The sequence below is a fragment of the Callorhinchus milii genome, unplaced genomic scaffold, assembly GCF_018977255.1.
Source record: "Callorhinchus milii isolate IMCB2004 unplaced genomic scaffold, IMCB_Cmil_1.0 Scaffold2, whole genome shotgun sequence".
NCBI classification, from domain to species: domain Eukaryota; kingdom Metazoa; phylum Chordata; class Chondrichthyes; order Chimaeriformes; family Callorhinchidae; genus Callorhinchus; species Callorhinchus milii.
Window position 1 is genome coordinate 12,247,943 of NW_024704743.1, and position 23,823 is coordinate 12,271,765.

The window sequence follows — 23,823 nt, forward strand, 5'->3', positions numbered from 1 at the left end:
ACCTTGGGCAAGTTTCCTTACTCCACACGCCTAATAATAATCCCTCCAAAACCAAAAACAATAATAAATTGGTCATTTTCAATCTACGACTGTTTGTGGGACATTGCTGTGCGCAATTGGCTGCCGCGTTCGCCCACAAATATACAGTCAATTCACTTTACAGTGTGTTCTGTGAAGCGCTTTGGGACGTCCTCCTGACGTGAAAAGCGCTATATCAAATGCAAGGATTATTATTATTATTATTATTAGGATGGTACCAGGAATGAGGGACTTCAGCTATCAGGAGAAGATAGAGAAGCGAGGATTATGCTCCTTGGAGCAGAGAAGGTTAAGAGGAAACTTAATAGAAGTTTTCAAAATTATGAAGGGAATCGATAGGGTGAACTATTTCCACTGGCGGATGTATTTGAGGAGGACGGGTTTGCAGGGTCATGGGGAAAGGGCTGGGGAGTGGGACTGACATTAATTGCTCTATTGAAAGAGCCGGCACAAACTCAATGGGCCGATTGGCCTCTTTTTGTGCTGTACGATTCTACGGGTCAATAACCCGAGGACGCCGATTTAAAATAGTTTTTAAAAGAAACAGAGGGGAGGAGAAATGTTTTCACACAACGAGTTGTTCAGATCTGGAATGCAATGAAAGGGCGGTGGAAGCCGATTCAATAAGGGACAAGTTTGCAGGACAATGGGGAGAGCGCGGGGGGATTGAATTGGATAGCTCTTTTCAAAGAGCCGACGCAGACACAATGGTCCAAATGGCCTCCTTTTGTATTGTATAATTCTGTTTACTCAGTAGTAAGTAGAAACCTGGCTGTTATTCGATTGACAGATCGTTTTCCAGGGTTAATAATTCCTCAAAAAAAAATATTTTGCCACTCAATCCTCGACGGTTTGTGGGACACTGCCCTACACAATTTCCTGCCACGTTTCACCCACAAAAGATAGTCAATTCACTTTGCAATATATTCTATAAATCTCTTTGATATGTATCAATGATGTGTTAAGGAGCTAAAACAAATGCAAGGCTTATTTATTTCATTTATTCTCAAGGCAGTGGTGGGAAGAAGACCAAATATGCAGTCAAGAGGAAAACCTTGAAAGTCTAAGATAAAAAATAGGTTAAACACCTTCAGAAGAGTTTGGAACAAAAACAGAAAATGCAACCATTACAAAATACAGACACTACACTTTATAATGAAGTGTTTTGAGACATCCTTGGGCAAGTTTCCTTACTCCACACGCCTAATAATAATCCCTCCAAAAAAAAATAATAAATTGGTCATTTTCAATCCATGACTGTTTGTGGGACATTGCTGTGCGCAATTGGCTGCCGTGTTCACCCACAAATAAACATACAGTCAATTCACTTTACAGTATATTCTGTGAAGCGCTTTGGGACGTCTAGGAGATGTGAAAATCGCTATATCAAATGCAAGGATTATTATTATTATTATCCTCCTGACCTGAAAAATGCAATTATTATTTTAACCAAAAAAACTCTTAGCTGGGAAATCGAAACTACAATAGTAGTACTACAATTGCCTAGGTTCTGATAGCACAAGTACTGGATAGTAGAAATCTAAAATAAAACTTTCAAAAAACCATCAGCATTCAAGAGAGAAGATAGGCTAACATGTCATATGCAGTAATGACCATTATTTCAATTTGATAACAGCTGATCTGTTGTAGATCTCCAGAATTTCTGATTGTGTGTTTAATTTTGCACAGTCATTGCGCATAGAAGCATAAATCTACAGCACAGTAGGCCATTTGGCCTATCAAGTATGCACTGCCTCACAGAGCAAGGAGAACAATTCAATCCTACTGCACCACCCTATACCTGTACCCCTTCAAGCCCGTTTCATACATTTGTTTACTTCCCTCTTGAAAGCCACAATGGCGAGGCATTCCATATCCAAATGACTTTCCGGGTGGAAAATTCTTCCTGAGTTCTCCTTTCGCTGTTCTTATAAATATACCTTAGTTACTGACTCCCCTATCAGGGGAAATAACGTTTTCCTATTCATCCTGACAAAAAACCCTCATAATTTTGTGCACCTCTATCGGGTACTCCCCTTCAACCTTTTCTTCACCAATCTTTCATCTTATCTGGAGCTCTTCATCCCCGGAATCATTCTCGATAACCTCCACTGCACCTCCTCTAAGGCCTTAACATCTTTCCTGAGGTGAATTGCCAAAACTTTACAGTAAATTTTTTTCATCAGGTGAAGTTTTTCTCCCATGAGTCAGATATCAGGTTTGATACATGCTGGCTTAAGAGTATTCAAACATAAGAACATAAAAATTTGCTAGATGAAAGAAGACCAAGGTCTATCTAGTTCGCCTTCCAACATGCTGGCAGTCACTTGACCTGTCGTATCCCAAACTATATACTGTACACCATTGACCACTCTATCCTCATCCACCGCCTCTGCTCTCACCTCAACATTCGTGGTTCTGTCCTTAACTGGTTCAGATCCTACCTTTAAAGCTCTCCACGATGCTACCCCGCATTAAGGGCGTTATATAAATGCAAGTTGTTGTCTCCACAAATGACTTCTCCTCCAGCCCGGTCTCATTCAGTGTTCTGTCCTTGGTCCTCTCTGCAATATCCACATGCTTCCTCTTGGTGAAATCATCCGCAGACACGGGGTCAACTTCCACATGTACGTGAATGATACCCAACTTTACCGCAGTATGTACTCAGTGCGGTCCTGACAGATTGTCTGTCAGGACTTCAAATCCTGGATGGGAGCCAACTTTCTCCAGTTAACTGTCAACAAGACCGAGGCCCTCCTCATTGGCCCCCGTCAGTGCTTCCACACCTCTGGCAACATCTCCATCCATGGATGTACACTGCACCTCGCTGAGCCAGTCAGGAACCTTGGCATCTTGTTTGACCCTCAACTGTTCTTTCTATCCCACATCTATGCCATGTTTTGCCTTCCCTCATCTCCACACCTCACCCAGCTACGCCACTAACTCTCCCGTCAGGCCACTGAAACCCTCATTCATGCATTTCATACATCTAGGCTTGATTACGCCAACTCCCTGCGTGTCGGTCTTCCCAACTCTTCCCTCCATAAGCTGTGGATCATCCAGAATTCTGCAGCTCCTGTCCTCTCCCGTACCAGGCTCCATGACCCCATCATCACTCAACCCTCACCCAGCTCCACTGGGTCCCCATCTCCCAGAGGATAGAGCTCAAAATCCTGCTCGCCTTCAAGGCCCTCCACGGCCTTGCCCCTTCCTACCTCTGTGACCTGCTAATCTCATATCAACCTGTCCGCTCAGCAAGCTTGTTCCATGTCTCCCACCTGGCAAACCCCACAATTGGCAGTCAGGCCTTCAGCTTCCCTGCCCCCACCTTTTGGAACTACATCACCCAGTCTCTTTGTCTCGCTCCCTCCCTTGCCTACTTCAAAGCACGCCTCCAGCAGTAATCTATCTAATTTGTTCTTGAAACAAACAACATTTTCTGCTTCCACCGTCTCCTTGGGGAGCTTGTTCCATAAGCTTACTAGTCGCTCACTGAAGCAGTGTTTCCACGGGTTTGTTCTGAAATTTACCCACCTTAAACCAGACAGAGTTCCACAAAAATTTGCCACATACATATGGAAATTTTTTACATCTGCTTATCTAATTCCGGAGAGAATTTGGTACAAATTGGTGAGAACAATGGCTTAGAGACCACAGTGTGTATTGGGATTAAAACTACATACATAGCTTGCCACTGAGATCACTGTCCGGCAAGCTTCTCACTGTTTATCTAGATAAGACCATCTGAGGACTTATTATTGGCTTGTAGGGTTAATAGGAACAGAATGGAAAGAATTCCTGTTCCTGTTGACGAGTCTGCCCCTCCATATCTTGCCAACGTTTCAGGTTAGCTGGTCTGGCACCAAGAGTGCCCTGGAGTACTGCAGATCCACCTGGCTCAAGAATCAAAGCATTGACCCAATTCCAACATTCAGTTTTCACGCACATGACTTTGGAGCCAGTTCAGTTCCATGGAGATCTACTTACTTCTTAAGGAGGATAGTCACTTGTGGGTCATTTTAAACACTGTGCAGGGCTTTGTGACATCCTCCCAGTGTGAAAGCACTTCAACAAATGCAATAATTATAATTTGATTTTAATTAGTGCTAAACCACCAGAAAAGACAGAGTTATCTTGCGATGGAAAGATATTCTGACTGGTGTTGAAGAGGGTGCTCCTCACAGGTTGGAATGAAGATAGCAAGATAAACAAACTTCAAGAGACTCATACTGATGATCCATCCCTGCCTTGCCCCCTCCTTTACATGCCATAGATTCACATCTGCTGTATGTCCAGCCAAACTCTCAGCCACTATGATGCTCTCCTCTGCAACTCCTAAATCCCATCACCCGCAATCTTCCCTTCAAAACAAAACCTACCTTTTTGACCATGCCCCTCCTTAACTCCCCGTCACATGGAAACCATTTTGAGACATTAAAATTTACGTCAAAGGCACAGTAGAAGTACAAGATGTTGTTATAGTTTGACGCTGTGAATGGGAAGACAGCAGGGTGGGTACTCAGGAATGCTAAGATCAAGAGCCCCCTCCCTCCCCTTCATTGTCTCCTGTGGAGTCCTGTAGCTTATTGGTTAGAGCGCTCGCCTCGCAAGTGAGAGACCTGGGTTTGATACCCGACAGGGCTAAATGTTAGGCAGGTTTTCTTACTACACGCCTCTGTTTACCTAGCAAAAGGTAGGAACCCACTGGTTAGTCAATTGGTGGACTGCTTTTTGGGGGTAATAATTCTTTCAAAATAAATATATTGGTCACTCAATCCACGACTGTTTGAGGGACACTGCTGTGCACAATCTGCTGCCGGGTTTTGCCCACAAAATATAGTCAATTCACTTAACAGTATATTCTCTGAAGCCCTTCCAGACGTCTCGATAGAATGATAAGGAACTATATCAAATGCAAATATTATTATTATGATTATTATCCAGGACAACCTAGCTGTAGACGGAGTCTTGCTCTGTATTTAACCTGACCTACTCAGCTTGCTGGCTACACATTGATCCCCTTGAGAGTACGTCAGGGTGTGTACGTGCCCTGACGTCACACGTCGCGACGTGACTCCTGGAGCCGCTGGCAATTCTGAGTCCGCCATCTTGGTAAAGGAAGTAGGAGAGCTCGGACGTTTTTTTCTTGTTTTTCCTTCCCTCAGAACCACCCCGCGCGCTTCTCACAAATTCTCTCTTCGCCTTTACCCTTTCGGCCACGTCGCGGTCAGAATGCCGACCAGCTGCGCGGCTTACGGGTGCACGGCGGTGTTTAAGAAAAACACCAACGTCAGTTTCCACAGGTAAGGAAAAGGGCGCCCGGGGGGAGGCGGGCGGTTTGTTTATATTTCACGTTACACACAGGTCGCGGGCACACGCGCATATACACATACAAAACTTACTTCCAGAGGTTTTATAACATAAAGCGGCCACCTCGTTTACCGCCATAAGCGGAGCAGCCTCTCTCCTCGTCCCGCCAAGGTAAATATGTTTGCCCTCACCAGCCTGACGTTGCAGCGAGGAGAGAGAGAGACATCTGCGAGAGGTTTGTAGGAGGGAGAGAGAGACTGACGTGTTTATTTGCCGGTTACCTGTATTTCAATGGGGGGGGGGGCACGCGGACTCACCGGCTCAGCCTCAGCGCGTGTTACAGCCGCTGCTTCTCCGCTCTTCGCCGCTGCGGAGCTGAACAGCAGCATCGCCACTGAGGCAGAGAGTGAGCGGAAGTGCGCACTGAGCCCACCCACTGGGGAGACTGCCACTTCCGGTACACAACCCAACCACCACTGCAGCGCGAGACACACACAACTACACACTGATACACAGTTATACACCGACACAACTACACACTGATACACAGTTATACACCGACACAACTACACACTGATACACAGTTATACACCGACACAACTACACACTGATACACAGTTATACACCGACACAACTACACACTGATACACAGTTATACACCGAGACAACTACACACTGATACACAGTTATACACCGACACAACTACACACTGATACACAGTTATACACCGACACAACTACACACTGATACACAGTTATACACCGACACAACTACACACTGATACACAGTTATACACCGACACAACTACACACTGATACACAGTTATACACCGACACAACTACACACTGATACACAGTTATACACCGACACAACTACACACTGATACACAGTTATACACCGACACAACTACACACTGATACACAGTTATACACCGACACAACTACACACTGATACACAGTTATACACCGACACAACTACACACTGATACACAGTTATACACCGACACAACTACACACTGATACACAGTTATACACCGACACAACTACACACTGATACACAGTTATACACCGACACAACTACACACTGATACAGTTATACACCGACACAACTACACACTGATACACAGTTATACACCGACACAACTACACACTGATACACAGTTATACACCGACACAACTACACACTGATACACAGTTATACACCGACACAACTACACACTGATACACAGTTATACACCGACACAACTACACACTGATACACAGTTATACACCGACACAACTACACACTGATACACAGTTATACACCGACACAACTACACACTGATACACAGTTATACACCGACACAACTACACACTGATACACAGTTATACACCGACACAACTACACACTGATACACAGTTATACACCGACACAACTACACACTGATACACAGTTATACACCGACACAACTACACACTGATACACAGTTATACACCGACACAACTACACACTGATACACAGTTATACACCGACACAACTACACACTGATACACAGTTATACACCGACACAACTACACACTGATACACAGTTATACACCGACACAACTACACACTGATACACAGTTATACACCGACACAACTACACACTGATACACAGTTATACACCGACACAACTACACACTGATACACAGTTATACACCGACACAACTACACACTGATACACAGTTATACACCGACACAACTACACACTGATACACAGTTATACACCGACACAACTACACACTGATACACAGTTATACACCGACACAACTACACACTGATACACAGTTATACACCGACACAACTACACACTGATACACAGTTATACACCGACACAACTACACACTGATACACAGTTATACACCGACACAACTACACACTGATACACAGTTATACACCGACACAACTACACACTGATACACAGTTATACACCGACACAACTACACACTGATACACAGTTATACACCGACACAACTACACACTGATACACAGTTATACACCGACACAACTACACACTGATACACAGTTATACACCGACACAACTACACACTGATACACAGTTATACACCGACACAACTACACACTGATACACAGTTATACACCGACACAACTACACACTGATACACAGTTATACACCGACACAACTACACACTGATACACAGTTATACACCGACACAACTACACACTGATACACAGTTATACACCGACACAACTACACACTGATACACAGTTATACACCGACACAACTACACACTGATACACAGTTATACACCGACACAACTACACACTGATACACAGTTATACACCGACACAACTACACACTGATACACAGTTATACACCGACACAACTACACACTGATACACAGTTATACACCGACACAACTACACACTGATACACAGTTATACACCGACACAACTACACACTGATACACAGTTATACACCGACACAACTACACACTGATACACAGTTATACACCGACACAACTACACACTGATACACAGTTATACACCGACACAACTACACACTGATACACAGTTATACACTGACACAACTACACACTGATACACAGTTATACACGACACAACTACACACTGATACACAGTTATACACCGACACAACTACACACTGATACACAGTTATACACCGACACAACTACACACTGATACACAGTTATACACCGACACAACTACACACTGATACACAGTTATACACCGACACAACTACACACTGATACACAGTTATACACCGACACAACTACACACTGATACACAGTTATACACTGACACAACTACACACTGATACACAGTTATACACCGACACAACTACACACTGATACACAGTTATACACCGACACAACTACACACTGATACACAGTTATACACCGACACAACTACACACTGATACACAGTTATACACCGACACAACTACACACTGATACAGTTATACACTGACACAACTACACACTGATACACAGTTATACACCGACACAACTACACACTGATACACAGTTATACACCGACACAACTACACACTGTTATACACTGACACAACTACACACTGATACACAGTTATACACTGACACAACTACACACTGATACACAGTTATACACTGACACAACTACACACTGATACACAGTTATATACCGACACAACTACACACTGATACAGTTATACACCGACACAACTACACACTGTTATACACTGACACAACTACACACTGATACACAGTTATACACCGACACAACTACACACTGATACACAGTTATACACCGACACAACTACACACTGATACACAGTTATACACCGACACAACTACACACTGATACACAGTTATACACCGACACAACTACACACTGATACACAGTTATACACCGACACAACTACACACTGATACACAGTTATACACCGACACAACTACACACTGATACACAGTTATACACCGACACAACTACACACTGATACACAGTTATACACTGACACAACTACACACTGATACACAGTTATACACTGACACAACTACACACTGATACACAGTTATACACCGACACAACTACACACTGATACACAGTTATACACCGACACAACTACACACTGATACACAGTTATACACCGACACAACTACACACTGATACACAGTTATACACTGACACAACTACACACTGATACACAGTTATACACCGACACAACTACACACTGATACACAGTTATACACCGACACAACTACACACTGATACACAGTTATACACTGACACAACTACACACTGATACACACTGACACAACTACACACTGATACACAGTTATACACTGACACAACTATACACTGATGTACACTGACAACTACACACACGCACTGATATACACTGACACAACTGCACACACACTGATACACACTGACACAACTACACACACACAGTTATACACTGACACAACTACACACACACACTGTTATACACTGACACAACTGCACACACACTGATACACACTGACACAACTACACACACACTGTTATACACTGACACAACTACACACACACACTGTTATACACTGACACAACTACACACACACACTGTTATACACTGACACAACTACACACACACACTTATACACCGACTCAACTACACACACACACTGTTATACACTGACACAACTACCCACACACACTGTTATACACTGACACAACTACCCACACACACTGTTATACACTGACACAACTACACACACACTGATACACACTGACACGACTACACACACACTGTTATACACTGACACAACTACACACACACACTGACACAACTACACACACACACTGACCAACTACACACACACTGACACAACTACATACACACTGACACAACTACACACACACACTGTTATACACTGACACAACTACACACACACTGATACACACTGACACAACTACACACACACTGATACACACTGACACAACTACACACACACTGATACACACTGACACAAGTACACACACACTGATACACACTGACACAAGTACACATACACACTGTTATACACTGACACAACTACACACACTGATACACACTGACTCAACTACACACACTGTTATACACTGACACAACTACACACACACACTGATATACACTGACACAACTACACACTGATATACACTCACACAACTATACACTGATACACACTGACACAACTATACACTGATACACACTGACACAACTATACACTGACACAACTACACACTGATATACACTGACACAACTACACACACACACTGATGTACACTAACACAACTACACACACACTGATATACATTGACACAACTATACACTGATATACACTGACACAACTATACACTGACACAACTACACACACGCACTGATATACTCTGACACAACTACACACTGATATACACTGACACAACTACACACTGATGTATACTGACAACTACACACACGCACTGATATACACTGACACAACTACACACACGCACTGATATACATCCACTACTATATACATTGATACAAATACACACACATACATTGATATACACACACACTACTGTATACACTGACAAATATACACACATACACTGATATACACACACTGCTATATAAACTAGCACAAATATACACACACACAGATATACACACACACACACACTATTTACATGCCACAAATATACACACATACACTGAGAGATACACACACACTGACACTGAGATATACACTAACACTGAGAGATATACACACACACCGACACTGAGAAATATACACACATACTGACACTGAAATATACACACACTGACACTGAAATATACACTCACTGACATTGAGATACATACACAGACACTGAGATACATACACAGACACTGAGATATACACATACTGACACTGAGATACATACTGACACTGAAATAAACACACCACACTGACATTGAAATATACACACTCACTGACACTGAGATATACACACGCACTGACACCGAGATATACACACGCACTGACACTGAGATATACACACGCACTGACACTGAGAGATATACTCACGCTGACACTGAGAGATAAACACACACTGGCACTGAGATGTACACACACACTGACACTGAGATGTACACACACTGACACTGAGAGATACGCACACACTGACACTTGAGATGTACACGCACACAGACACTGAGGTGTACACACATACTGACAATGAGAGATATACACACACACTGACACTGAGATGTACACACACACTGACACTGAGATGTACACACATACTGACACTGAAAGGTATACACACACTGACACTGAGAGATACACACACAGACACTGAAATATACACACACTGACACTGAAATATACACACACTGACACTGAAATATACACACTCTGACACTGAAATATACACACACTGACACTGAAATATACACACGCACTGACACTGAGATATACACACGCACTGACACTGAGATATACACACGCACTGACACAGATATACATACGCACTGACACTGAGAGATAAACACACACACACTGGCACTGAGATATACACACACACTGACACAGATACACACACACAGACACTGAGATGTACACACATACTGACAATGAGAGATATACACACACACTGACACTGAGATGTACACACACACTGATACTGAGATGTACACACATACTGACACTGAGATATACACACACACTGACACAGATACACACACACTGACACTTGAGATGTACACGCACACAGACACTGAGGTGTACACACATACTGACAATGAGAGATATACACACACACTGACACTGAGATGTACACACACACTGACACTGAGATGTACACACACACTGACTCTGAGATGTACAGACACACTGACTCTGAGATATATATAGACACACTGACACTGAGATATACTGCCAGAGAAATGCACACAGGTCCAGAGAGACATGGGTATAGAGTGACTGAGACACATAAAATAATAGAATTATACAGCACATAAGGAGGCCATTCGGTCCATCATGTCTGTGCTGGCTCATTGAAACAAGCTATCCAAATCAATCCCACTCCCCCGCTCTCTCCCCATAGCCCTGCAAACTTGTCCTCCCCAAATAATTATCTATTTCTCTCTTAAACGTTGTTACCAAATCGGCTTCCACCACCCTTTCAGGCAATGCATTCCAGATCCAAACAACTCGCTGTGTGAAAACAAATTTCCTCACCTCCCCTCTGTTTCTTTTAACAACTAGTTTAAATGGTGTCCTCGGGTTACCATCGCACCCACCAGTGGAAATAGTTTCTCCTTGTTCACCCTATCGAATTACCTCATAATTTTGAAAACGTCTATTAAGTTTCCTCCTAACCTTTCGCTCTAAGGAGAATAATCCTACTTCTCTATCCTCTCCTGATAACTGAAGTCCCTCATTCTCTGGTGCCATCCTGGTAAATCTTCTTTGCATCCTCTCCAATGCCTTGGCATCCTTCCCAAAGTGTGGTGCCCAAAACTGGACACAGTATTCTAGCTGAGGCCTTTATTTTGTCCCGGATTATAGTCTCTAAACATTTCCCCACTAACTGACGTTAGTCCTGTAGTTCCCGGGTTTATCCTTCTGCCCCTTTACAGGAGAGGAACATTTTCAACCCTCCAGTCCTCTGGCACCACCCCAGTGTCCAAGGAGGTTTGAAAAATTTTGTCCAGAGCCTCTGCTATTTCCACCCTTACCTCCCTCAGTAATCGAGGATGCATCCAGTCTGGACCAGGTGACTTATCTACCTTGAGCACTGTCAACCTTTCTAGTACCTCCTCTCTCTTTATTCTTATCCTATCCAATTTCGCTATCCTCTCCTCCGATACTGTGGCATTGACTGCATCCTCTTCTTTTGTGAAGACAGTTGCAAAGTACTCAGTCAGTATGTCAGTCATGCCCTCTGCCTCTATAAGAAGATTTCCTCTTTGGTCCCTAATTCGCCCCTACCTTTGACTAACCTTTTATTCTGTATATGCTTATAAAATACCTTAGGTTCCCTTTTATGTTACCCACTAATCTTTTCTCATACAAATTCTTTGCCCCTTTTATTTGCTTTTTCAGTTCTCCTGTGTACTTTCTAGATTCTATTTGATTATCTTCTGTATTTTGCACTTGACATTTATCATAAGCCTCCTTTTTCTGTTTTATTTTAATTCCAATTTCCTTAGTCATCCAGGGAGGTTTGGATGCCCTACCTTTCCCCTTTGTGGGTATGTATTTGTTCTGTCCCCGAACTTTCTCCTCTTGAAGGCTTCCCATTGCTTGTTAGGTGTTTTACCTGCCAATCTTTCTTTCCAGTCCACCTAACTCACTGAAATTAGCCCTCTTCCAGTTGAGAATCTTCATCTTTGATTGTTCCTTGAACCGTTTCATAAGTGCTATAAAGCTAATGTTGTGATGTTGTGATCACTATTGTCCAGATGCTCTCCTACTGAAACCTGCTCCATTTGCCCCACTTCATTCCCCAGAACTAGATCCAGCGCTGCTTCCTTCCTCGTTGGGCTGGAAACATACTGATCCAGAAAGTTATCCTGCACGCACTTCAGGAATCCTTCCCCCTCCTGGCCTTTTACACTGTTATTTTGCCAGTCTATGTTTGAAGTCCCCCATTATCACTACTCTATTGGTTTTGCATCTTTCTGAAGATAAACACACAGGAAAGAAGAGAGAGGGAGACGCAGGCAGTAAGAGAAATGTAGAGTGGAGGGAGAGACCCACAAAGCAGGGAGTGAGAGAGAGACCCACAAACACAGGGAAGAGGGAGGGAAATTAATATATGCCACATAATACATATTCTGTATGTAAAAAGAGACATACAATAAGAGATAGATAAAATGCAGGAAGCAGGGTAGAAATGTAGAGGAAGCAAGAAGCGTAAAGAGAGGGAGACAGCAAAAAGAAGTTGCATTTTTATAGCGGAGAGACAGATAGATAGAGAGAGAGCACCTTTACCTTCCCCTGAATTTGACAAACTTCACACAGATGAGATCTTTCAGAAATACAATGCCTTTGCTTACTTTGATGTGCATAGGTATAAATTTGTCACATCCCAATGCAATCATGGTTTTAAATAATAATAAACCTTGCATTTGATATAGCGCCTTAGCATGCTTCGAGACGTCTCAAAGTGCTTCACAACATTTGCTGTAAAGTGAATGACTATACTTTATGGGTTAAACGTGATAGCCAATTGCGCGCGGCAGTGTCCCACAAACAGTCGAGGATTGAGTGACCAAATTATTTTTATTTATTTGAAGGAATTATTACTCCTGGAAAAGCGATCCGCCAATCGATTAACAATTGGATTCCTACTTACTGCTAGGTAAACAGGAGTGTGGAGTAAGGAAACTTGCCCAATGTTTTGCCTTGACAGGAATCAAACCCAGTTCCTCTCGCTGCAAACTACAGGACTCCAGGGGTGGTGGTGGGGGAGAGAGAGTTCCTTGGTTGACTTATTAGCACTTTGAATTTCTCCTCTTATAGGTGCGATCTTTGACTAGGGTCTCTTTGACATTATCTTACCAATAAATTATGTCTGTTGCACCTTTATGATAATGATAATCCTTGCATTTGATACAGTGCTTATCACATTGTTGAGATGTCTCAAAGCGCTTTACAGAATATACTGTAAAATGAATTGACCGTATTTTTTGTGGGTGAAATGTCTGAATTAAATGACCTTGACTTTGGCCTTAAATGGCCTACTCTAAAAATTATGAGGTAGCAAGAAAAAAAAGTGATAATTCAGAGCTTCTGCCAACAAAGGTGACCTTACCCAGCAAGGTAGCGCTTCTTGATCTATGAGCAATTAGCCTCCGAGTACAAGTAAAGGAAGAGCTTTGGTCAGGTTCTAACTGTTTGGTTTGAGACAATAGAGTAATTTATCATACATTGTGTCCCACTCATTCTCACAAAGCTCCATGGCCATTCATTTTCCATCCCAATCTGCAGTAGTTGTATTTCTTACCTGCAAAGAGCTCCAATGTTAGATTTGTTCTGCTCGTGGAGCCCTACGCTCAAGCGCATGCAATCGCCAAAACCAAAGTACCTGCTTCTGAAGGCAACAATTCACAACTGCAATCCAATTCACTGGGATGTTGACTTTTAATTTGATCAAAGTTTTTTTAAGGATATTAGTTTCCCTGTTTATAGTAGTCCTTTGTTTTTGTCTGCTTGATGCCAATATTCTATTCTATCAGGGCAGGAGTGGGCCTGGCTGGCTGTGAATTGGGCTCATTGTTTAAGACTGCTTTGGATAATAGTTTTAACATTGTGGTGATTAATACAGAGCTGCTTTGCATAGAAGTCATGCAAATTTCCATTGCTGCCTTCCTTATAGTCCAACTATAAATTTTGTGTTGTTTCACCAGCAGAACGGATAAGTTTTATGTTGCATTTGAGCTGCTAACATTAAACATGCTTAATGGCTATTCTCATGTTCCTACCAGATCTCATTGAGGATTGATTATATCTTATAATAAACTCTGTGTGTTTTTCCCAAGTGTGCTCTACAATCAACTGTATTTCAAATAGTGCCACTGAATCTTCAGCATTCACTTGGTTTAACATCTCATCTGTGAAGGATTACATCTCTAACAATGCAGCATGCTTCCAGTATTGCATTGGAGTGTCAGTCCAGACTATATTATAATAATAATCCTTGCATTTGATATAGCACCTTATCATGTCTTCAAGACGTCTCAAAGCGCTTCACAGAATATACTGTAAAGTGAATTGACTGTATATTTTATGGGCAAAATATATGACCTAGATAATGAGACTATATAAGTTCAAAGTCCCAGTGTGTGGCTTGAACACACAATGTTCTGAATCAGAGTTAAGAGTGCTATCAAGCCAGGCCGAACCTAAACTGTATTGACAACAACAAAATTACATTTGTATTGCGCCTTTCACATCGGGAGGACATCCCAACGCGCTGGACAGTCAGTGTTTCTGACCCGAGCTGGGGGTCGGGATTGGGGAGGGTGGAGGGAAGCAGGGTAATCGAAAGCACGGTCGAAGAGGAGGGTCTTGAGATGTGTCTTGAAGGAGGCTAGGGAGGGGGCGAGGTGGTGGGACTGTGGGATGGAGTTTCAGAGGGTGGGGACAGAGTGGCAGAAGTCCCGCCCGCTAATGGTGGGATGGGCAAGGCGGGGGACGTGAAGCAGGCTGGAGCTCGCTGAGTGGAGGGAGCGGGCAGGATGGTAGGGGGTTAGGAGGTCGCAGAGGTAGGGGGGGTGCAAGGCCATGGAGCGCTTTGAAGGTGATGACCAGGATCTTGAACTGTATCCTCTGGGTGATGGGAAGCCAGTGGAGTCGGGCAAGGATGGGGGTGATAGGGTCATGGAGCCTGGTGCGGGAGAGGATATGGGCTGCAGAGTTCTGGATGATCTGCAGCCTGTCGAGGGAGGAGTTGGGGAGGCTGGCAAGCAAGGAGTTTGCATAGTCAAGCCACGATGTTGTGAATGCGTGTATGAGGGTTTTGGCCGCCTGCAGTGTGAGACAGTGGCGGAGCCGGGCGATGTTGCGGATGTGGGGGAAGGCAGAGCGGGTCTTGGCACGGATTGGGGTAGAAAGAATAGTTGAGGGTCAAACAAGTTGCCAAGGTTCCGGACTGGCTCAGTGAGGTGGAGTGTGCAACCGTGGATGGTGATGTCTTCAGTGCCTGAGGTGTGGAGGTGCTGACAGAGCCAATCAGGAGGGCCTCAGTTTTGTTGACATTCAACTGTAGAAAGTTAGCTCTCATCCAGAACTTGATGTCTGACAGACATTCTGTCAGGACAGCAGTGGTTCTGGAGTCAAGGGTGGAGGCAGAGAGGTACAGTTGGGTTCATCCGCATACATGTGGAAGTTGACCCCATGTCTGTGGATGATGTCACCAAGAGGGAGCATATAGATGTTGAAGAAGAGGGAACCAAGGACAGAGCCCTGAGGAATGTTGCACGAGACAGTGCGAGGGCTAGAGGAGAAACCGTTTGTGGAGATGAAGTGGAGGCCGTGGAGGTGTGAGAGGTATGGTCTGAACCAGTCAAGGACAGCGAAGGTTTAGGTGAGACGAGAGGAGGTGGATGAGGATAGAGTGGTCAACAGTGTCAAAAGCAGCAGAGAGGTCAAGGATGACGAGGAGGCAGAGGGAGCCCTGGTCGCAGATGGACAGAATGTCATTTGTCACTTTGACCCAGGCTGTTTCTGTGCTGTGGAAACCCGATTGGAGGGGTTTGTGAAGGCAGTGGCGGGAGAGGAAGGAGCGAAGCTGAGAAGCAACAACTCGTTCCAGAACCTTGGAGAGGATATGCTTACATATCTGCTAACATCTACAATTAGGAGTCCTGTAGCTCAGTGGTTGGAGCACTCGTCTCGCAAGCGAGAGACCTGGGTTCGATTCCCAGCAGGGCGAAATGTTAGGCAACTTTTCTTATTCCAAAGGCCTCTACTTACCTAGCAGTAAGTAAGAACCCGGTCATTAGTCGATTGGCGGATCGCTTTTCTATAGACTATTAGGCTGCCTTAGAAAACTACATTGCAATTTCTGAGAAAATATGTAGTCAATTCATTTTACAGTATATTCTGTGCAGTGCTTTGAGATGTCTCGAAGACATGATAAGGCGTTGTATCAAACCCAGGGATTATTATTAGAATTTTAAGTATGTCCTATAGGAAATGGATCTGCTGACTAGAGAAGGTAATATGATTCTCATATGGCTTTGATTTCAGGTTTCCGTCCAATGCTTACAGAAGGACAGAGTGGGTACAGCTTGTTCAGCGTGAAAACTTTATACCTGGCAAGCATACCTTTCTGTGTTCCAGACATTTTGAATCAACATGCTTTGATCGGACAGGACAAACCAGGCGCTTGCGAGAGGATGCTGTCCCTACGATATTTGACTTTCCACCTCATCTTCAAGATAAAGTAAGTATTTGAACCATCATTACTGTCCTTAGTAACAAAATCATGAGACAACAATCCAAAACATCATGAAGTAATAATAAAATTAGATGAGATTTTAGGGTTGCCAATTCTTTTTCATATCTCAAACACATCTCCAACCCCTCACCTTCCACCTCTTTGCTACTCAAACTTCACCCTGCTTCTGCATGTCCCTCGACTTCTCTGTCTTACAATCAGTAGCTGGAATCTCAACCACCATACACTTACATTCATGAAATCCATACCAATATCTCCTTCTGTCTCCCTGTTTTAGATATCCTCCTAAATCTATCTCTTTGACTATGTTTTTGAAAGCACTACCTGGCAAGCTTTTGATCATTTTCTCACAGCTTTTCGCCCACAAATATACGGTCAATTCACTTTACAGTCTATTCTGTGAAGCGCTTTGAGATGTCGAGAAGACGTGAAAAGCCCTATATCAAATGCAAGGATTATTATTATTATTACCTCTTGCCACTTTGCTTTGTGACCTAAACTGTCTCTGGAAAAAAAGCTCTATGAACTAGGCTCTACATGAAAGGCATTAACTATATTTGCAAGTTGTTTTCAGTGCAGTATTAAGATTTTTTATTCAATAACATTTTTTATAAATATAAACTATCTTCTAAATTTGGTTTGTGTTTGGGAACAGCAGAAGGGCTTTGAGAGGCAAACCAGTTACCTGGAGCATGAATATTTTTCACTCAGAAATAATTTTTCCAGTAATAAAAGCTACATAATAACTTGCATTTATATAATGTCCTTCACACAGCAAAGTATTTTGGAGTGTTGAGCACACAGCTCCTGTTAACTCTGAAAGTCAAAGCCCCAACAAGAAGGGTGTTCCAGCTGGACAAGCAACAGGAAGTGTGCCAGATAGGGTTTTCGATGGCAAGCTGTCCACTTTAAGCTGGTTAAACTCCAGCAGCTCCGAGATGCTATCCCACATGAGGGGCACCGTATCAATGCAAGTTCTTATTGTAGCAGTATACCAAGCCTTGGCTCTTGCCAACCTGCACCTAATGCTGTCAGAATTAGGTAAGCAGCTTGCGTCTCTTGGGGAGAGAGGGCATTCAATTTGAGACATGGAAATTCTATTTGTAGATGGCATGTGTAGAATCCAGTCTGAGTTGGACATGGATAAGCATGGTAATGGGTTTTCACATGTGTCACACAGCTGGCTGACTAAAAAAAAGATACAGGGTGGTGTTAGGAAAGAGAAAGAGAACACAAGTAGGCTACATGTGCAGCAAAGAGAGAACCCATGAGAGTGAGCCATTTTTATTTTGGATGGGTTAAGCTGCGGTTGTGTTATTACCAGGCACTTGCAGCCTGACCTTCTATAGAATTCCTCAGGTTTGATGGGACTGGTTTGTCCTCGCATGTCTCTTACAACTTGTTCACAAACAAGGCAAGTGTTAAACTAAATCCTGGAATAATATTTTTTTGTTCACAAATTTCTCTGAAAGAATCAGATATGCTATACTATCATTTATTTCCAAAACATCCAAATCTATCCTATTTGCTTTGAGGATTGCCCCATGTCCCAGTTTTGCATTCCATTAATAAATTAAACTAATAATCCATGAAATAAAATTGTTGATTCAATGTTATAGCTGCTTTATCACATTAAAGCACATTGCTTTATAACATTGAAAGTTTTCAAAGTGAGTCACAGATAACTGCTGTCAAATTTGATGGTTGTGTTTTTGTAAGCAGCCAAATTATCTGGAGGATTGTTAGCAAGAAGACTGCAAACATATTGATTTGGATAGAGAAGGCTCTATGGCCCGTTTGATCTCGTCTTTCCAGAATACTGGCCCTGATAGTCTGTCCCATCACAGCATCAATTTTTTTAAATAAGTCCCATCTTCCTTGCCTCAACCACTCAGATCCTGGCAACCTGTTCCAGTCATTAATTACCCTCTGGGTAAAGATATACCTCCTGATGTCTGTTCTGAAATTACCCTTTGAAACAAAACCTGTGGCATCTTGTTACAGTATAATACAATTTACATTTATCTAGCACCTTTCAAGCCTGGGGTCATCCCAAACCACATTAACAGTACTCGATGGCCACCCGAGCTGAGGGTAGGGCAGGGAAAGTTGACAAAAGCACGGTCAAAGAGAGTTTTGAAACGTCTCTTGAAACAAAGAAGGAAGGGATTGAATCGGAGGGACTCCGGGATGGAGTTTCAGAGAGCGGGGACAAAATGGCTGAAAGCCCAACTGCTGATGATGGGATGCAAGCGTTCAATAGTAAGTCTTGGAACTATTGTATAGGAATGTCCAGGACCAGAAAAAAAAAATCAAAACCGTAAAAAAAAATCATACAGTCTCAAGCTCCCAGACAATTCGGTGAAGAACTTTGAAATTTCCTCTATATGTAAATATTAAATGTAAGTGTATATTATATAAAATGTAAAATTGTTGTTGTCGTATGGGGTTACGCTGACTCAGGTTTTGAGATAATAAAAGTTGACCAAAAGCGCACTATTGAGTTGTGCCTTGAAAAGGGGAGGAAGGGAGTGCATCAGAGGGACTCTGGGATGGAGTTTCAGAGAGTGGAGGCAGAATGGCTGAAAGACAAATTGCTGATAATGGGGCGGAAACTATGTTTCAATAACATTTCTGGTATGTTGACACACTGTAACTCTCGTTTCTTTAGAAATTGCCTACCAGGAAATCTGAGCAGATCCCTGAGGGTGACTGCAGCCAAGAGGGCCCATCCAAGGCTGTCACCGAGTCGAGCTTCAGCAGCAAAGACGTGTTCTTAGAGCACAGCTACTGTCTAGATAATCCCATTGCGGCCAAAAGAAAAATTTTCCAGTTACAAGATGAGGTGGAAGTCCTCAGGAAAAAAATCAAAATTAGCAAACAGAGAGAACGACGAGTAGCCAAGAAATGGAGCTGGGTGAACAATCTTCTGGAAAACCTAAAGGAGAAATATCCTGTGCCTGATATCAAGGTTGAAGAGCCTATGTAACCTACACTGAGTGCCAAATCACATAAAGAAAAATAAGCTACAGCTACTGAAAGACTTATCAGTGAAGACGGTGAAGTGGCAAGAGATTTTTCCTAACAGTACTGTTCCCTTCTCTTCAGCTCAAAGCACAGGAATTCTGTATTTTCAATCATCTATCCCCTCTTCTCCCCACTTTGAAGAACGTGGGTAGTTGATGTGGGAGAATGTATGTAGGGCCACTGCTCTTTGCATTTTGCTCTTCAAGATAAAGGGTTAGCAATGATGCATATTGCATCTATATATTTTAAATGTAACTCTGTTCTTCACAACCTTGAATTGGGTAGATGGTTTACGTCAGTCATTATCTTGGAGTTAATGGAGGGCCAGCATTATTTGCGTTCACCTCTTCCAGATAAAAGGTTTGGAATGATGCATGTTTGCATCTGCAGACTTTAAATGCAACTCTCTCTCCATAACTTTTCAATGTGTAGATGGTTGAAACAGTGGTTGCCTTGGAATCATGGAGTGCCATACTATTTGTGTTCAGCACTTCAAGAAAACAAAATTAGCAATGATACATGTTTCGTTTGTAGACTTTACATTTAACTAGTGATGGTTCTGTTCCAGAGATATTGGTGTTTTTTTTCAATTTTCTACACTGGATGTCCAATTAAAAATGGGCAATGGATACATTCCAAGTCATGGCTTGAAGAGTGATGCATTTCCTTTCTCCATGCAAACCATCTGTACCAGCTGTTGACACTACTAGATTTATCCAAATTTTGCATTGTGGACAAACAGCTATCAAGAAAGGGTTACATTACTCCATTCCGCACCAGATTATCACAGCTAAGAAAGACATATGTGCCTCCAGTATCGAAATTGTACAGTAATCATTCCTGAGCAATAAAATCTTTGCAGTTGTCAGCAAATTTTGTTGTACTGGAGCCATTGCTGTTAGCTGAACAAAAGAAGCAGCCATAGCAGATAATCATCTTCTTGTGTTCTACCTCTAATGGTAGAGTATTGCTACAATAACTTGCACTTGCATAGCATAGTTTTGCATGTTTCAAAATGCTTTACAGACGTGATGTGGGAGCCTAAACATAGTGTGAGACACTGGGTGTGGGAGTAGTTGGAGGGAGATACTGGAGGGGGGTTATTGGAGCGCACTTTTTTTCGTACGGTTTTGAAAGCAGAGAAAAAGGGTGCAAGGCTTCAGGGAGAGAATTCCAGAAAGCGGGGACAAGTTACCTGAAGGCTCATTCACCGGTAGTGGGAGTGAGGGGCAAAGGAATTAGCCAGAGGTAACAGAACAGAGGACGTGAGTGGAAGAATAAATCCACAAGAAGTTACAGTGGAGCTTGGAGATATTTGAAGCTTATAATGAGGATCTTAAAGTTAATCGCAGAGAGATAGAGAGCCTAGAAAAGATGAGGAAGATTGACTTGCATTGCTTCATACAGGAAAGAATATGCTACGGAATTTGGAATGATCTGTAGCTTTTGGTGGGTTGAGTTGGGAACGGCGCAAGGAGGCCTTTGGAGAAGTCTAGTTTGGAAGCGACAAGGGTGTTGACTATGGTTTCAACTGTGTTGGGGATGAAAGAGGGAGGTCAACAGTGTTGAGAAGATGGAGGAAAGCAGCTTGATTATTACTAGCTGGTTATTTTAAATGTTGCAAAAATAAAGCAATGATACAGCAATTGTTTTTTACTTCAGGAAAACATGATGAATGTATTTTTACTTACCAATAGAGCGTGAGTGATCAACAAACTGGAGAGAATATTTCTGATAGGAGCACAAGATGATGTACGGACATTAAATTCTAATGATGTTTCTATCTACGCATTAACACGCTATTCCTCTTTCAAGTGGTACCATTCCATTGCATTGGAGGGAGGTTGACAGGTAGAAAATACTCCTGATACATTTGTGTGATATATGTGATATCTTCTTGGTGGTGTGGGGGAAGGTTGCATGTCATCTTGGAGCTGAGTTGGCTTCTATGTAACTTGCTTGTCAATGGAATTGAATCAGCCGTGTGTGCTGGTCTGTACTCTGGTTCCTGAGTCAAGTGAGTCTACAGTACTCCAAGACACCACTAATAACAGACAAGCCAATGTGCCTCATCGGAAGAAACTTGAAGAGATGGTCCAGTCACTGGGAGCAGGGATTCTTTCCACTCAGCTCAAGTTAACCATGGGTAGGGTGATTCTGGCTGGACATGCAGTGGGAGGCTTGCCAGATATTACTCACAATGCAAGCCATACATTTTTAGTTGGATAAACTCCAGCAGTACTCCCAACACACACTCTGGGGTCCTTAGCTCTTTCTAGCCTGTGTCTAATACTGTCTGGAATTAGATAAGAAGGGTGCATCCCTCTAGGGAGAGAGTACACATTCAATCCAGACACAGAAATTTCCATGTGGAAATGGTTTGGGTACTCTTAAGCATGGTGATGGGATTCCACATGCTTCAGGCTCCAGACTAAGCCCCATAAAGATATTGAGTGCTCTTAGAGTAGATTATGTTACGTGTTGGATTGTGGAACGGATATTAATCATCAAAATTGATACCAATGTATTTTCATTATCTTTCAGGGTAGTACTCAGACATTCAGGAACGTTTACAGAAGAAATCTGCAGTTCAAGGGAAACCCAACCTCTGGAGAATGATGACTGACTTTACCTCCATTTCCAGCACCTGATAATTGTGACATGTTCATGTTTCGGAAAAAAATAACTGATTTCCCAAAAGTTATGTGACCTAAATGAACTTTAGGTCACTGAGGAATATTGTCACGGTTACCCTGTTTTTGCAATCCTTAGTAATGAGTAAAATTATATGTATTATTTAAGGGAAATGGGGAGACCTGTCCCTTTAATTAAGAATCTGTTTGAGAAACTGCTTGCAAAAGATTTGGTTCCAGAAGCTGTGTGCAAAAGACTTAGCAATCAGCATAAGTTGCTAAGTTACTTACAGCATAAGAGCCCAAGTTCCAACAATATCTCGGCTCAAAACTGTTTAATTGACAGGCAGTTAACAAGCAGCCTGGAAAGTCA

General features: G+C 42.7%; 2 protein-coding genes across 5 annotated transcripts in view; one reads left to right on the forward strand and one right to left on the reverse strand.

The window, feature by feature from the left end:
• galnt11 (UDP-N-acetyl-alpha-D-galactosamine:polypeptide N-acetylgalactosaminyltransferase 11 (GalNAc-T11)) overlaps positions 1-5,739 on the reverse strand; it is an 80,037-nt gene extending 74,298 nt beyond the window's left edge. For both annotated transcript variants that reach the window (XM_042332537.1, XM_042332536.1), the window contains exon 1: positions 5,667-5,739. The gene's annotated coding sequence lies outside the window, so the exon portion shown is untranslated. The remainder of the gene's footprint in view (positions 1-5,666) is intronic.
• Positions 4,931-23,472, forward strand: LOC103187054 (THAP domain-containing protein 2-like). 3 transcript variants are annotated; one of them, XR_006084890.1, is made up of 4 exons: positions 4,931-5,342; positions 17,580-17,775; positions 20,462-22,668; positions 23,362-23,472. XR_006084890.1 is itself a non-coding variant. In XM_042332538.1 (3 exons), exons 1-3 carry the CDS (start codon positions 5,272-5,274, stop codon positions 20,777-20,779), a joined length of 585 nt encoding a protein of 194 aa, XP_042188472.1. In that variant the 5' UTR covers positions 4,931-5,271; the 3' UTR covers positions 20,780-22,724. The 3 variants fall into 3 exon arrangements, 2 of the variants coding, with proteins under 2 accessions (XP_042188472.1, XP_042188473.1); XM_042332538.1 differs by lacking the exon at positions 23,362-23,472 and having other exon boundaries at positions 20,462-22,724; XM_042332539.1 differs by lacking the exon at positions 23,362-23,472 and having other exon boundaries at positions 17,673-17,775; positions 20,462-22,724.
• Positions 23,473-23,823: the final 351 nt, after the last annotated feature.

Bases quoted from the DNA above. Each gene is read 5' to 3' on its own strand.
- LOC103187054 (XM_042332538.1), top strand. From the start codon at position 5,272: ATGCCGACCAGCTGCGCGGCTTACGGGTGCACGGCGGTGTTTAAGAAA. The intron at 5,343-17,579 runs GTAAGGAAAAGG...CTTTGATTTCAG, and splicing joins ACCAACGTCAGTTTCCACAG to GTTTCCGTCCAATGCTTACA. The intron at 17,776-20,461 runs GTAAGTATTTGA...TCGTTTCTTTAG, and splicing joins CACCTCATCTTCAAGATAAA to AAATTGCCTACCAGGAAATC.